This window comes from Scyliorhinus torazame, chromosome 2, assembly GCF_047496885.1.
Source record: "Scyliorhinus torazame isolate Kashiwa2021f chromosome 2, sScyTor2.1, whole genome shotgun sequence".
Lineage (NCBI taxonomy): Eukaryota > Metazoa > Chordata > Chondrichthyes > Carcharhiniformes > Scyliorhinidae > Scyliorhinus > Scyliorhinus torazame.
In genome coordinates this window covers 116,183,223-116,200,519 of record NC_092708.1, presented here as the reverse complement: position 1 = coordinate 116,200,519, position 17,297 = coordinate 116,183,223, and the positions used below count along the sequence as shown (strand labels likewise).

The 17,297-nt window shown below is 46.8% G+C and overlaps 1 protein-coding gene across 5 annotated transcripts in view; it reads left to right on the top strand.

Moving 5' to 3' along the window:
• ubr3 (ubiquitin protein ligase E3 component n-recognin 3) overlaps positions 1-17,297 on the top strand; it is a 606,570-nt gene that overhangs the window by 420,787 nt on the left and 168,486 nt on the right. For 4 of the 5 annotated variants that reach the window (XM_072475854.1, XM_072475858.1, XM_072475857.1 and 1 more), the window contains one exon: positions 4,594-4,699. In XM_072475854.1, coding sequence (XP_072331955.1) covers positions 4,594-4,699 — 106 coding nt within the window. Of the gene's footprint in view, positions 1-4,593; positions 4,700-6,319; positions 7,520-17,297 lie in introns of those variants that run through there. The other variant, XM_072475859.1, reaches the window with a different exon arrangement.

Here is a 17,297-nt window from a genome sequence, read left to right as displayed (position 1 = left end):
CAGTTGATGCTTGAGTATACTCAGCAATCCAGGAGAACAGAATCTTGGAAGATGAGACTGAACCCCTGCAATATTGCCCAAAATTGTATCTATCTGAGTTGGAGAGATGCTTGGAGGTAATTCCAAGGCAAGATCTTCGAAGTGAACATCAGGAACCCTTGTGAGAAAGACAATGGGCGCGATTCTCCACTCCCACGCCGAAGTGGCCACGCCGTCGTGAACGCCGTCGAGGTTCACGATGGCGCGGAACGGCCCTGGTCCCGACCGATTCAGGCCCTGACAATGGGCCAGTATCGGGGCCGCGTCATCTACACGCGCCAGGCCTTGTCGCCCATGTAAAAGCGGCGCCGCATAGATGATGCGGCCGGCACCGCATAACGGGCGTCATCCGCGCATGCGCGGGTTGGCCGGCTCCAACCCGCGCATGCGTGGTTGCCGTCCTCTCTAAGTCCGCCCCGCAAGAAGATGGGGGACGGATCTTGCGGGACCGCGAAAGGAAGGAGGTCTTCCTTCAGAGAGGACGGCCCGACGATCGGTGGGCACCGATCGCGGGCCACCCCACATTCCAGGTAAAGCCCGGTGGAGGATCCCCCCTCGCCCCCCCCCCAGCGTTCACGCACCGCTCACGACTGCAGCGACCAGGTGTGGACGGCGCCGGGGGGAACCCGCCGTTTTGGCCTGGCCGCTCGGCCCATCCGGGCCTCAGAATAGTGGGGGTGCCGGAGAATCGCCATTTTCGGTGTCTCCGGCGATTCTCCGGCCTGCGGCCCGCGAAACTCAACCGGGCCGTTCCCGCCGCTTGGGAGGGCGTTGGACCGGCGTCCCCGGAAATCTTGGCGGCCCAGGCGATTCTCCCAACCGGCGTGGGAGTGGAGAATCGCGCCCAATGTTTCAGTGAGATTTGTTGACTTAGAGTTACTGATGCAAGGATATGCAGCACTCCAAGCCCTTGAGCGAACCAAACGTAAAGCAAAATCAACATAGGATGGTATGTGTGCAGGTTTCAGTGTGTGCAATAGGCAAGATACTTGGTCGCTGAGCTTGCAGCCAAATCAAAGAAGCCGCACACTATTGCTGAAACCCTAATTCTGCAGGCATGCAAAAGTATTATGAGAGTAATAATGTCATAAAAGAAATTGGCAAACTTATTTTTTCACTGGCCCAATTGGTCAAGATCCTGTTGCAATCTTACATAACTTTCTACACTGTACACTATGCCACCAATCTTGGTGTCATCTGCAAACTTACTAACCATGCCTCCTACATTCTCATCCAAATCATTAATATATATAACAAATAACAGTGGACCCTGCACCGATTCCTGAGGCACACCGCTGGTCACAAGCCTCCAGTTGGAAAAACAACCCTCCACAATCAAATTGGTGAAACATGACTTTCCCCTTACAAAGCCTTGCTGACATTCCCTTATTAGCCGTTGCCTGCCTAAATGCCTGTAGATCCTGTCCTTCAGAATACCTTCTAACAATTTACCCACTACAGAAGTGAGGCTAACCGGTCTGTAGTTCCCGGGCTTACCCCTACAGCCCTTCTTAAACAAGGGCACAACATTTGCTATCCTCCAATCTTCAGACACCTCTCCTGTCTCTGTCGCGGATTCAAATATCTCAGCTAGGGGGCTGGCAATTTCCTCCCTAGCCTCCCACAGCGTCCTGGGATACATTTCATCAAGTCCCGGGGATTTATCTACCTTGATGAGCTTCAATACCTCCAGCACCACTTCCTCTGTAATATGTACACTCCTCAAGACATCACTTTTAAATTTCCCTAATTTTTGTGCCTTTCTCAACAGTAAGTACTGACGAGAAATATTAATTTAAGACCTCTCCCATCCCTTGTGGATCTGCACATAGATTACTTTATTTATCGTTAAGAGGCCCTACCCTCTCCCGAGTAACCCTTTTGTCCTTTATATATCTGTAAAAGCTCTTCGGATTTTCCTTTGCCTTATCTGCCAAGACAATGTCGTGTCCGTTTTTGCCCTCCTGATTTCTCTCTTAACTCCACTCCTTTAAGCCCTACACTCTTCAAGGGATCAATTTGATCCCAGCTGCCTATGCATGTCATATGCTTCCTGTTTCCTTTTGACCATGGCCTCAATATCCCGAATCATCCAGGGTTCCCTCCTTCTACCAGCCTTACCCTTCACTCTAAGAGGAATGTGCTCACCTTGAACCCTAGTTTAACACCTTTTTGAAAGATTCCCACTTACCAGCTGTCCCCTTGCCTGCAAATAGGCACGGCCAATTAACTTTTGTATGTTGAAAGGGACTCTATATAAAAAAATTCTTCTTGTGCAAAGAATTATCCAGTCATGCGACCAGAGAGGAAATCTTTTGTGTCAGAAGTGCTTATGTAGAGGAAAGCAATCTTAACTGGACCAAGTGCAATAGCATCTGTACTGACGGAGCAGCTTCCATGACGGGAAAAGGGAAAGGATTTGTGAGTAAGATGAAGGAACAGAATCCTGACATCCAGCTCAGCCACTGTATCCTGCACTGTGAAGCCCTTGTTGTCAAAACAATGTCATCCGAGTTAACTGCAGTGTTAGACCAAACAGTGAAAATTGTGAATGAGGTCAAATCAAATCTTTTGAAATGGTGCCTGTTTCCTATTTTGAAGAGATGGGAGTTTACTTGTGCACACAGAAGTGCGAAGGCTGTTTCGGAGGAAGGACCTCTTGCGTGTTTGAGCTCTGTAAAGTACTGAAAGAGATTTTTGGGTTCTGCATGAATTGCCATACAAAGATTTAATAAGTGATGATTCTTGGTGTGCTAAGCTTGCATATGTTTCCGATATATTTAGTCATCTGAATGAGCTGCATGTTAAAATTGAGTGGGGAATTGAGAAACCTTCTGACTGCCACAGATAAACTTCACGATTTCAGGTCAAAGCTGACCCTTTAGCAGGAAAAAGTGGCAAGTGGGCTGATTGAGATATTCAAGCTGGCATTAGCGAGACCTGCTGACAAAACCATAATCAACCTCATCACCACACATCTTAAAACACTACAAGAGAAGTTCAAATGTTACATCCCGCTCCACAATTGTGGAAAGCTTTGACTGGTCACGTGATCCATTTAGTTCATTTTCTTTTGAATTGGCAAAGATGTCATCAAAAGAGCAAGACAAATTTGCAGAACTCAAAATGTATTATACACTAAGATTTTCAGAGATGCCTGTAGATATGTTTTAGTTGCTTGCAGGGCACAAATGTTCATCTATTTCAGGTCACGCTATAGCGGTACCCTTACCGTTTTCGACAACCTATCTGTGCAAGTTGGCATTCTCAACACTGGCTTATGTTAAAAAAGACACAAACGGTGGGAGTGCCTGACAGTGGAACAAGACCCCATGTTGCCCTGCCATCTGTTCAAGAAGCTCTGGTCACAGAGGCAGGCCCAGATGCCTCATTAACACTGCCAGTAAGATGCTGCTCACAGTATTGCCTTCATTTGCATTTTGCTCTGGTTCATATACTTTTAATTTCAATAAGTATTTTTTGAATGAAAAAGAAATACTTGAACTTTTTTTGTGTTACGAATGTGAACTTTCATATTGAGAAATGCAGACTTAAGAAAACTGAAAACGGCTAAGATTGTTAATGTGAAATGCTTTTAAGTTGTGTACATTTTTAATAAAAATATTGTATTTGATATGCAATAGGTGATCAGGCTTTCATTGTAAACTGCATAAACTAATGAAGATAATATTAGATGGTGGCTTGACGTGATCTAAGCAGGTTTTAGAGATAACAGGCTTTTGTTCGAGGGCAGCTCAGTTGGGGGAAAATAGTAGGTGTGCTTCAATTTTTTGATTGCCTGCACCATTGTGAAATGAAACCACAGAGCTGATAATCACTCTTTATGTAAATGTCCAATGCTTTGAAACAATGCTGGGAATTCCCTCATGGATTCTCCCAACTGGTTACAGTAACTTCGGAAGATTGTCAGGAACCACGTTTATATATCTCTGAAGTTTCTGCCTAAATTATGGCAGCTGATTGGGATAATCTAACTCGAAAACTTATACTCTTCCTCTACCCTTTGAAGTTATATTACAGCATTGAGATACACGTATTTTCTGTTTGCGATCTGAATGTGGAAACCAAGAGACGGTTTTATGTAGTATGTGAAACTCTCCCTAATCTTTAGTTCCACATTATTCCTCTCCACTGTTGCAGCAAATCCTCCAGCTCATGTCTGTGCATTGTTACTCCTATAATATAATGAACTACAATATAGCTTCTACTTCTCAGATGTCTGTTGGTATGAGCCTCTTTTTTAAAACTCGACTTTAATTAAAACACTAACCTGACATTGGCCAATTTGTATGAAGCATTTATTCAAGAGACTGATATTCAATAAACTGAATTAGAAGAACTATTACTACAGTCCAATGGTATAGTAAATACAGAAAGGTCCCAAAACTTGTTGATCCACTAATCAGCAAGAACTTGTACATAAGAAAGTTTTTGTAATAAAGAATAATTCTTTATTTAATAATGTAGAGAAATTGGGAACACAGAATCCTGTTATATATTGTACTAAATAAAATGTTTTTTTTTGTATTTCAGATCAGTTGTTGCATGTGTTAGCAATGCATATGCGCCTTTTTAGAATTGATTCTGCTTACAATCCCTGGGCACGACTTACGCGACTGACACAGGCTATTGATTTAGGGTGAGTCCTTCATTTACAATTTTCTTCCCTTATTTTGCACAATCAAAACAAAATAAACAGATTAATTCTTCCAAGACTTTTCTCTGCATAGTTCTATCAAGCAATACCATCATTAGCACAGCATTTATCCTGACCAGTTTTAGATCCTCAGGTTTGCACTTGTATCAATATTTGTAATGCTGAGGGCAGCAATTCGCCAAGTTTTCCAACCTAACGAATAAATAACAATCCAAAGATGTGCGGGTTAGGTGAATTGGCCAATGTAAATTGCCCTTAATGTCCAAATTGCCCTTGGTGTTGGGTGGAGGTGTTGAGTTTGGGTATGGTGCTCTTTCCAAGAGCCGGTGCAGACTCAAAGGGCCGAATGGCCTCCTTCTGCACTGTAAATTCAATGATAATCTATGATTAATCTAGGACAAAGGTTCGGCACAACATCGTGGGCCGAAGGGCCCGTTCTGTGCTGTATTTTCTATGTTCTATGTAATCTCCCGTGCTATCAAACACGGTAAGCCGGAATATGGTCACACGTTTACCTGTCTCTGATGTCTACATGTTGCTCTTTCTTCCTGCCTTTCTTGTCTCTCATCATCAACTTTTTCCCTTGCCTCCAGCACTCCCTTTCTTGCCTCCTCATTTTCTCTTTCTCACCTCCTCATTCATTCTCCATAAAACTATAGAATCCCTGCTGTGCAGAAGGAGCCCATTCGGTCCATCGGGTCTGCACCAATCCTTTGATTGAGCACTCTACCCGTGCCCGCACCTCCTATCCCTGTAACCCCACAGCCTAACGTGCACATCCCTGGACACTAAGGGGCAATTTATCATGGCCAATCCACCTAACATCTTTGGACTGTGGTAGGACCTGCAAACTTCACACAGATAGTCACCCAAGGCCAGAATTGAACCTGAGTCCCTGGCGCTTTGAGGCAGCAGTGCTACCCAGTGCCACCGTGGTACCCTCTCACCTCCCCATTCACTCTCGCCTCCCCATTCATTCTTGCCTACAGCTGTCTCTCTTGCCTCTCCGTTCTCAATCTGGCCTCCCTTCTCTTGCCTTTCCTCTCCCTCTTGCTTTTCCTCTTCCCCCAGCCCTCCTCTCGTCACATGTCCAGAGCCCAGTGCCGGTTTTGTTCTCCTGCTGGTTGATTCCATATGGCCACCGCTGATTGGCTGCTTTGGACACTGCCAGAGCATCAGCAATAATTGGCTGAGTAGGACGTGCCAGATTCCCCAATCACTCTTTTCTGGCTTGCCTCTTATGATGAGAAGTGTGTTTGTTGGTATCAGTTGAGGACTTTTCTAGTTGTTGAGGTGCAGACCCGGTGGGCAGTTTCTTCAGAGCCGGAGCATGATAAGGCAGAACAAGCAACTGGAGGAGACAACGTCTAAAATGATGCTGCGCATCTATAGTCGAGACCCACTTGCACCAATATTTTGCGTGAGAGCAACTGAAAATGTTTTCATCAACGCGGATAATATTCTGACTTGAGACAATACATCACACTAAAACATTGGTATGTTAAGGTATTGTTTTGTGAATTTGATCAACAGTTAAACTTTTCAAATTATTTACGATTGTGTTTCATAAATGCTGACATCATTTTGTTTTATTTATTACAGTAGGTTGAACAGTACCTGGAAAATGCACTAAATGTCTCACCAACCCTAACCACAGTCATGAAAGACTTATATTCTCACTAGGTTAAGTGTGCCATATGCCACAAGTCATTTGACTTTGGGAATCTGGGCAAAACAGCAGTGAAGAGTAATTTGTCTGGCAAAAAGCACTGCCATTAAAAGCACAATTAAAGAAAGTGCATCTACTGCATCACTGTGGTCTATCTGATCATATCTTATATCAAACAGAAATAGTGTACAAACTGCACCATCAACATCTTGTGCAAACTTATCATCCTAATTCACTACTAAAACAATACTGAAGTCAGAAGTTCTATGGACAAGGAAAGTGATAGACGCACACTATTCTTTCATTACTACAGAGGATATCTTCAACTTATTTGAGCTGATGCTCCCAGACAGTGAGATTGCTGCTTGGTTTCAGCGTGGAGAGAATAAAACAACTTAATTGGTAATGTGTGGTTAAGGCCTGTACTTCAGCTCATTACTCACAAGAATATGAGATAGGAGCAGGAGGAGACCATACGGCACGTTGAGCCTTTCCCACTATTCAATGTGATTACTGACAACCTTGGGCTGCAATTCCACTTTCCCACCCACTCCCTATATTCCTTGATTCCCTGAGAGACCAAAAAACTGTCTATACCAGCCTGAAATACTGTTAACAATGGAGCACCACAATCCACTGAGGTGGAAAATTCTGAAGACTCAGCTCCTTGAAGTGAAGAAACTTCGCTTTATCTTAGTCCTAAATGATCAAACCTTTATCGAAAACTGCCCCATGATCTACATTCCCCAGCTAACCAAAACAACCTTTCAACATCTATCCTGTCAAGCCCCTTCAGAATTTTGTATGTTTTAATGAGATCAACTCTCCTTCTTCTTAACTTCAGAGAATACACTCGTCACCGAACAATCCTCTCTCATAAGACGGATCAATCTAGTGAAATTTTGTTGTACTGCCTCCATTGCAAATATATCCTTCCTTAAATATGGAGATCCAAATAGCACACCGTATTCCAGGTGCAGTCTTGCCAAAAACATTGTACAATTGCAAAACTTTTTGATTCTTGTGCTACAGTCTTCTTGTAATAAGGGCCATTTGTCTTCCGAATTGCTTGAAGTACCTTCATGCTAACTTTGAATTCCTTGTATAAACACAACCAAGGCTCTGAACGTCAACATTTACAAGTTTCATGTCTTTTAAAAAATATTCTGCTTTTCTGAGTTGGGAAAGGTGTGGGGACAAGTGTTTGCAAAGGGGAAACCCAGAGGTCCATAAGACATAGGAGCAGAATTAGGCCACTCGGACCATCGAGTCTGCTCCGCCTTCAATCATGGCTGATATTTTCTCATCCCCATTCTCCTGCCTTCTCCCCATAACCCCTGATCCCCTTATTAATCAAGAACCTATTTAACTCTGTCTTAAAGACACTCAGTGATTTGGCCTCCACAGCCTTCTGTGGCAAAGAGTTCCACAGATTCACCACCCTCTGGCTGAAGAAATTCCTCCTCATCTCAGTTTTAAAGGATCATCCCTTTAATCTGAGGTGGTGTCCTCTGGTTCTAGTTTTTCCTACAAGTGGAAACATCCTCTCCACGTCCACTCTATCCAGGCCAAACAGTATCCTGTAAGTTTCAATAAGATACCCCCGCATCCTTCTAAACTCCAACGAGTACAGACCCAGTGTCCTCAACCGTTCCTCATACGAGAAGTTCTTAATTCCAGGGATCATTCTTGTGAACCTCCTCTGGACCCTTCCCAAGGCCAGCACATCCTTCCTTAGATATGGGGCCCAAATCGCTCACAATACTCCAAATGGGGTCTGACCAGAGCCTGACACAGCCTCAGATGTACATCCCTGGTCTTGTATTCTAGCCCTCTTAACATGAATGCTAACATTGCATTTGCCTTCTTAACTGCCGATTGAATCTGCACATTATCCTTAAGAGAATCGTGATAAGGACTCCCAAGTCCATTTGTGCTTCTGATTTCCTAAGCATTTCCCCATTTAGAAAATAGTCTATGCCTAAATTCTTCCTTCCAAAGTGCATAATCTCACTTTTCCATATTGTCTTTCATCTGCCACTTCATTGCCCACGCTCCAAATCCTTCTGCAGCCCCCTTGCTTCCTCAATAGTACCTGTCCCTCTACAGATCTTTGTATCATCTGCAAACTTAGCAACAGGGACTTTTCACAGTAACTTCATTGGAGCCTACTCGTGACAATAAGCGATTATTATTATTATTCAGTTCCTTCTTCCAGATCATTTATGTATATTGTGAAAAGGTGTGGTCCCAGCACAGACCCCTGAGGCACACCACTCGTCAGCGGCTGCCATCCTGAAAAAGACCCCTTTATCCCCACTCTCTGCCTTCTGCCAGTCGGCCAATCCTCTATCCATGTCAGGATCTTACCCTCAACACCATGGGCTTTTAACTTATTTGACAGTCTCCTATGCGGCACCTTGTCAAAGACCTTCTGGAAATATAAATACATCACGTCCACTGGTTCTCCATTGTCGAATTTTCTTGTTACCTCCTCAAAGAACTCTATCAGATTTGTCAGACAAGATCTCCCTTTGGCAAAGCCGTGCTGACTCAGTCCTATTTTACCATGCACTTCCAAGTACTTCGCGATCTCATCTTTAATAACAGACTCTAAAATCTGACCGAAGTCAGGCTAACCGGCCTATAATTTCCCGTCTTCTGCCTCCCTCCCTTCTTAAACAGTGGTGTTATATTAGCCACTTTCCAGTCTCCGAGGACCCTTCCTGCCTCCAGTGATTCCTGAAAGATCATCACCAATGCCTCCACAATTTCCTCAGCTATCTCTTTTAGGACCCTGGGGTGTAGTCCATCTGGTCCAGGTGACTTATCCACCTTCAGACCTTTCTGCTTCCCCAGAACCTTCTCCATAGTAATGGTCACTGCACTCACCTCTGCCCCCTGCTTCTGCTGGAGCTCTGCATCCCACTGGTGTCTTCCACCGTGAAGACTGATGCAAAGTAACTATTCAGTTCATCTGCCATTTCTTTGTTTCCTATTATTACTTCTCCAGCCACATTTTCCCGTGGTCCAATGTCTATTTTTGCCTTTCTCTTACCTTTTATATATTGAAAAAAATTCTTCCTATCTTCCTTTATATTACTAGCTATCTTGCACTCATATTTCATTTTCGCCCCCTCATTGCTTTTTTAGTTGTCCTCTGCTCGCTTTTAAAGGCTTCCCAATCCTCTAGCTTCCCACTAATCTTCATGTCATCCTCTGGTCATGTCATCAAATCCCTACAGTGCAGGAGGCAATTCGGCCCATCGAGTCTGCACCGACTATTTGAAAGACCACCCTACACAGATCCAATCCCCACCCTATCCCTGTAACCGTACCTAACCTTTGGACACTTAGGGACAATTTAGCATCGCCAATCCATCTAACCTGCACATCTTTGGACTCTGGGAGGAAACCAGAGCACCAGGAGGAAACTCACGCAGACACGGAGAGAATGTGCAAACGCCACACAGACGGTCATCCGAGGTAGGAATCAAACCCAGGTCCCTGCCACTGTGAGGCAGCAGTGCTACCCACTGCGCACCGTGCCGCCCCTGGAACCCAGCTGTCCTGGTGAATTTAATGGCATGAGGATATCATCTTGCTTCAAAACAAACCTCAGTTGTCCTCTCTCAGCAGCCAGCCAAATTAAGAAGCTAGCAACTGTTGGGAGGGAAATCCAGCAGCAAAAAAAAACTAGAATGCACTGCCTGGAAATGTGGTGGCGGCAGCTTCAGTCAAGGAATTCAACTGGGATTAGATGATTATTTGAATAGAAACAATGAGCAGAGATATGAAGAAAAGGCAGGAGCATGACACTAAGTGATGGTATTCATTTGGAGAACTGGTGCAGACACGATGGGCTAAATGGCGTCCTTCTGTACCATAACAACTCTCTGATTCAGCAAAAGAAAAGGAAACCAGAGGGGATGAGAAGAGGGAATGGCAGAGGTAAGTGCAAAGCTGGTAAAAAAGGAAGCATTAAATGAAGGCGGATATCAAAACACTACTTTTTTCCGCAGAAGTTGCAGAATGCATCAGTGACGTGACTTAACTCCGCTTGCCAAACCCAATGCAATGAGTTGCCATTTGAAAGAAAAAAGTAGAGCTTAGCAGAATATTGAGCAGCAGATTGTGCAGAAGGTTGAAAAGCTGAAGCATCATTAGCATGCAAAACAAAACAAAACCTCTGCAGATATTGAAAATCATAAAATCTCTACAGTGCAGAAGGAGACCATTCAGCCTATCGAGTCTGCACCGACCCTCTGAAAGAGCACCCTACCTAGGCCCACTCCCCTGCCGTATCCCCATAACCCCACTTAACTGTTGGATACTAAGAGGCAGTTTAGAATGGCCAATCCACCTAACCTGCACATCTTTGGACTGTGGGAGCAAACCGGAGGAAACCCATGCAGTCTCGGGGAGAACGTATGATCTCCATACAGTCAGCCAAGGCTGGAATTGAACCTGGGTCTCTGGTGCTGTGAGGCAGCAGTGCTAACCACTGCCAGCATGCCCAAAAGTGGACTGCTTGTATGTTCATGGAAATCAAGCAGGACTGAATTCGATGTGTTCCCATGACAGAATTGTTTTGTTAGTTTGTCTGTTTCTTTTTATTTTGTATTTGCCTCCTTTTAACAAGTAAATAGATTGGTGACCCCAATTAACATTTTCATGGAGCACAAAAATATATAAAATAGTCTTGTGAGAAATTGAGGTTATTGCATAAGTGGCACGCATGCAAAGTACCAATGATTGTGAAAAGCTGCAAATACCAGAGTTCATGATGTAGTGAAAGAAAAATTGGTCATATATTTTAAATTGGTCATGGAAAGACATGGGGCAGAATTCTCCGTTGGCTGATGCCAGAATCGGGAATCGCGATTGGGCGGCGAATCGGCTTTGACGCCGTAATCGTGGCGGGCTCTAGTTTCACACCAAATCGCAATTCTCCGGTGCCTTGACAGCGGCGTCAATGGGTTCCATTCCGCATGTACAGCAAACGGCCGTGGGCATATCATTAGTAGGCCTGACTACGGTATTCTCCAGGGCCTCCACGATTATTGCCTCCAACGGGGCTAATTCCCAACGGCGAGCTTCACTTGTGCTTTTAATCGTAAAAAATCGTGAAACAGGTGCCGTGGTTGCTGAGGAAGAGAGAGGGGCTTCACAAAGTGTCCAACATCGCCAGAGTTTGCTGACAGTCGTACCTCTGGCGGGGGGAGTAGCAAGGGGTGGCCAAGAGATGGGGTAAGGGTGGACGGACACGGAGCACCATTCCCACAGCCTGCAAGGCAGCTATGCAGCTGCGCACACCACTGACTGCCCACTGCCCATAGGTCGTATGGGTGTCCCCCCAGCTATCCCCCTAAGTACCCTCTGGCCCCCGCCAACCCATCAGCGGGATCATTGCGCTCCAGCGCAGCTTGCTGGCTGGGATGGTGTTTGTGGCGAGTGAAAGGTGTATATGCAGTTGCAGCTTGTCAGCCTCCCGAGTGTCAATCACGGACCCAGTGAATCCCGCACTGTTTCCAATTGATTGTGTTCCAAGTGGCGCCGGCGCTAGCCCCTTAAGAGTCGCTGAATCAGTCCAGGTGCGGCGCCAGTTTTGTTATCGTGGCAGTTCATGAATCCTGCCTTGACTTCAACACTTAGTCTGAGGGATGGAGAATTCCGCTGATTGAATTTCATTTTACTAAAGGTGCAGGAATCCTGCATTCGACCCCTCGCCTCTTCCCTTATCTCTTGCCCCCACGCACACGTTCTCCTCACCTATTTTTCCTTTGCATCTTCCCCATTTGCCTCCTCAACCCCTTTGCCTCTCTCCCTCTTGCCTCTCGTCACTCATCTCTCCCGACTAATCACTTCACTCTTGTCTCCACTTTCCCCCTCACGGCTTCAACCCCCTTCACGGCTTCAACCCCCTTCGCGGCTTCAACCCCCTTCACGGCTTCAACCCCCTTCGCGGCTTCAAACCCCCTCGCGGCTTCAAACCCCCTCGCGGCTTCAACCCCCCCTCGCGGCTTCAACCCCCCCTCACGGCTTCAAACCCCCTCGCGGCTTCAACCCCCTTCACGGCTTCAACCCCCTCCCCTCGCGGCTTCAACCCCCCCTTCGCAGCTTCAACCCCCCCTCGCAGCTTCAACCCCCCCTCGCAGCTTCAACCCCCCCTCGCAGCTTCAACCCCCCTCGCAGCTTCAACCCCCCCTCGCAGCTTCAACTCCCCCCTCGCGGCTTCAACCTCCCCTCACGGCTTCAACCCCCCCTCGCGGCTTCAACCCCCCCCTCGCGGCTTCAACCCCTCGCGGCTTCAACCTCCCTCGCGGCTTCAACCTCCCTCGCGGCTTCAACCCCCCCCCCCCTCGCGGCTTCAACCCTCCCCTCGCGGCTTCAACCCCCCCCACCCCTCGCAGCTTCAACCCCCCCCCCCTCGCGGCTTCAACCTCCCCTTCGCGGCTTCAACCTCCCCTTCGCGGCTTCAACCTTCCCTTCGCGGCGTCAACCCCCCCTCGCTGCTTCAACCCCCCCTCGCGGCTTCAAAACCCCCTCGCGGCTTCAAACCCCCCTCGCGGCTTCAACCTCCCTCGCGGCTTCAACCTTTCTCGCGGCTTCAACCCCCCCCTCGCGGCTTCAACCCCTCGCGGCTTCAACCTCCCTCGCGGCTTCAACCTCCCTCGCGGCTTCAACCCCCTTCGCGGCTTCAAACCCCCTCGCGGCTTCAACCCCCTTCACGGCTTCAAACCCCCTCGCGGCTTCAACCCCCCCTCGCGGCTTCAACCCCCTTCACGGCTTCAACCCCCTTCACGGCTTCAAACCCCCTTGCGGCTTCAACCCCCCCTCACGGCTTCAAACCCCCTCGCGGCTTCAACCCCCCCTCGCGGCTTCAACCCCCCCTCACGGCTTCAAACCCCCTCGCGGCTTCAACCCCCTTCACGGCTTCAACCCCCTTCGCGGCTTCAAACCCCCTCGCGGCTTCAACCCCCCCCCCTCGCGGCTTCAAACCCCCTCGCGGCTTCAAACCCCCTCACGGCATCAACCCCCTTCACGGCTTCAACCCCCTTTGCGGCTTCAAACCCCCTCGCCGCTTCAAACCCCCCTCGTGGCCTCAACCCCCCCTCGCGGCCTCAACCCCCCCTCGCGGCCTCAACCCCCCCTCGCGGCCTCAACCCCCCCTCGCGGCTCCAACCCCTCGCGGCTTCAACCTCCCTCGCGGCTTCAACCCCCTTCGCGGCTTCAACCCCTCGCGGCTTCAACCCCCCTCGCGGCTTCAACCTCCCTCGCGGCTTCAACCTCCCTCGTGTCTTCAACCCCCCCTCACGGCTTCAACCCCCCCTCGCGGCTTCAACCTCCCTCACTGCTTCAACCTCCCTCGCGGCGTCAACCTCCTTCTTGCCTCCTCATTTTCTCTTTCTCACCTCCTCATTCATTCTCCATAAAACTATAGAATCCCTGCTGTGCAGAAGGAGCCCATTCGGTCCATCGGGTCTGCACCAATCCTTTGATTGAGCACTCTACCCGTGCCCGCACCTCCTATCCCTGTAACCCCACAGCCTAACGTGCACATCCCTGGACACTAAGGGGCAATTTATCATGGCCAATCCACCTAACATCTTTGGACTGTGGTAGGACCTGCAAACTTCACACAGATAGTCACCCAAGGCCAGAATTGAACCTGAGTCCCTGGCGCTTTGAGGCAGCAGTGCTACCCAGTGCCACCGTGGTACCCTCTCACCTCCCCATTCACTCTCGCCTCCCCATTCATTCTTGCCTACAGCTGTCTCTCTTGCCTCTCCGTTCTCAATCTGGCCTCCCTTCTCTTGCCTTTCCTCTCCCTCTTGCTTTTCCTCTTCCCCCAGCCCTCCTCTCGTCACATGTCCAGAGCCCAGTGCAGGTTTTGTTCTCCTGCTGGTTGATTCCATATTGCCACCGCTGATTGGCTGCTATGGACACTGCCAGAGCATCAGCAATAATTGGCTGAGTAGGACGTGCCAGATTCCCCAATCACTCTTTTCTGGCTTGCCTCTTATGATGAGAAGTGTGTTTGTTGGTATCAGTTGAGGACTTTTCTAGTTGTTGAGGTGCAGACCCGGTGGGCAGTTTCTTCAGAGCCGGAGCATGATAAGGCAGAACAAGCAACTGGAGGAGACAACGTCTAAAATGATGCTGCGCATCTATAGTCGAGACCCACTTGCACCAATATTTTGCGTGAGAGCAACTGAAAATGTTTTCATCAACGCGGATAATATTCTGACTTGAGACAATACATCACACTAAAACATTGGTATGTTAAGGTATTGTTTTGTGAATTTGATCAACAGTTAAACTTTTCAAATTATTTACGATTGTGTTTCATAAATGCTGACATCATTTTGTTTTATTTATTACAGTAGGTTGAACAGTACCTGGAAAATGCACTAAATGTCTCACCAACCCTAACCACAGTCATGAAAGACTTATATTCTCACTAGGTTAAGTGTGCCATATGCCACAAGTCATTTGACTTTGGGAATCTGGGCAAAACAGCAGTGAAGAGTAATTTGTCTGGCAAAAAGCACTGCCATTAAAAGCACAATTAAAGAAAGTGCATCTACTGCATCACTGTGGTCTATCTGATCATATCTTACATCAAACAGAAATAGTGTACAAACTGCACCATCAACATCTTGTGCAAACTTATCATCCTAATTCACTACTAAAACAATACTGAAGTCAGAAGTTCTATGGACACGGAAAGTGATAGACGCACACTATTCTTTCATTACTACAGAGGATATCTTCAACTTATTTGAGCTGATGCTCCCAGACAGTGAGATTGCTGCTTGGTTTCAGCGTGGAGAGAATAAAACAACTTAATTGGTAATGTGTGGTTAAGGCCTGTACTTCAGCTCATTACTCACAAGAATATGAGATAGGAGCAGGAGGAGACCATACGGCACGTTGAGCCTTTCCCACTATTCAATGTGATTACTGACAACCTTGGGCTGCAATTCCACTTTCCCACCCACTCCCTATATTCCTTGATTCCCTGAGAGACCAAAAAACTGTCTATACCAGCCTGAAATACTGTTAACAATGGAGCACCACAATCCACTGAGGTGGAAAATTCTGAAGACTCAGCTCCTTAAAGTGAAGAAACTTCGCTTTATCTTAGTCCTAAATGATCAAACCTTTATCGAAAACTGCCCCATGATCTACATTCCCCAGCTAACCAAAACAACCTTTCAACATCTATCCTGTCAAGCCCCTTCAGAATTTTGTATGTTTTAATGAGATCAACTCTCCTTCTTCTTAACTTCAGAGAATACACTCGTCACCGAACAATCCTCTCTCATAAGACGGATCAATCTAGTGAAATTTTGTTGTACTGCCTCCATTGCAAATATATCCTTCCTTAAATATGGAGATCCAAATAGCACACCGTATTCCAGGTGCAGTCTTGCCAAAAACATTGTACAATTGCAAAACTTTTTGATTCTTGTGCTACAGTCTTCTTGTAATAAGGGCCATTTGTCTTCCGAATTGCTTGAAGTACCTTCATGCTAACTTTGAATTCCTTGTAAAAACACACCCAAGGCTCTGAACGTCAACATTTACAAGTTTCATGTCTTTTAAAAAATATTCTGCTTTTCTGAGTTGGGAAAGGTGTGGGGACAAGTGTTTGCAAAGGGGAAACCCAGAGGTCCATAAGACATAGGAGCAGAATTAGGCCACTCGGACCATCGAGTCTGCTCCGCCTTCAATCATAGCTGATATTTTCTCATCCCCATTCTCCTGCCTTCTCCCCATAACCCCTGATCCCCTTATTAATCAAGAACCTATTTAACTCTGTCTTAAAGACACTCAGTGATTTGGCCTCCACAGCCTTCTGTGGCAAAGAGTTCCACAGATTCACCACCCTCTGGCTGAAGAAATTCCTCCTCATCTCAGTTTTAAAGGATCATCCCTTTAATCTGAGGTGGTGTCCTCTGGTTCTAGTTTTTCCTACAAGTGGAAACATCCTCTCCACGTCCACTCTATCCAGGCCAAACAGTATCCTGTAAGTTTCAATAAGATACCCCCGCATCCTTCTAAACTCCAACGAGTACAGACCCAGTGTCCTCAACCGTTCCTCATACGAGAAGTTCTTAATTCCAGGGATCATTCTTGTGAACCTCCTCTGGACCCTTCCCAAGGCCAGCACATCCTTCCTTAGATATGGGGCCCAAACCGCTCACAATACTCCAAATGGGGTCTGACCAGAGCCTGACACAGCCTCAGATGTACATCCCTGGTCTTGTATTCTAGCCCTCTTAACATGAATGCTAACATTGCATTTGCCTTCTTAACTGCCGATTGAATCTGCACATTATCCTTAAGAGAATCGTGATAAGGACTCCCAAGTCCATTTGTGCTTCTGATTTCCTAAGCATTTCCCCATTTAGAAAATAGTCTATGCCTAAATTCTTCCTTCCAAAGTGCATAATCTCACTTTTCCATATTGTCTTTCATCTGCCACTTCATTGCCCACGCTCCAAATCCTTCTGCAGCCCCCTTGCTTCCTCAATAGTACCTGTCCCTCTACAGATCTTTGTATCATCTGCAAACTTAGCAACAGGGACTTTTCACAGTAACTTCATTGGAGCCTACTCGTGACAATAAGCGATTATTATTATTATTCAGTTCCTTCTTCCAGATCATTTATGTATATTGTGAAAAGGTGTGGTCCCAGCACAGACCCCTGAGGCACACCACTCGTCAGCGGCTGCCATCCTGAAAAAGACCCCTTTATCCCCACTCTCTGCCTTCTGCCAGTCGGCCAATCCTCTATCCATGTCAGGATCTTACCCTCAACACCATGGGCTTTTAACTTATTTGACAGTCTCCTATGCGGCACCTTGTCAAAGACCTTCTGGAAATATAAATACATCACGT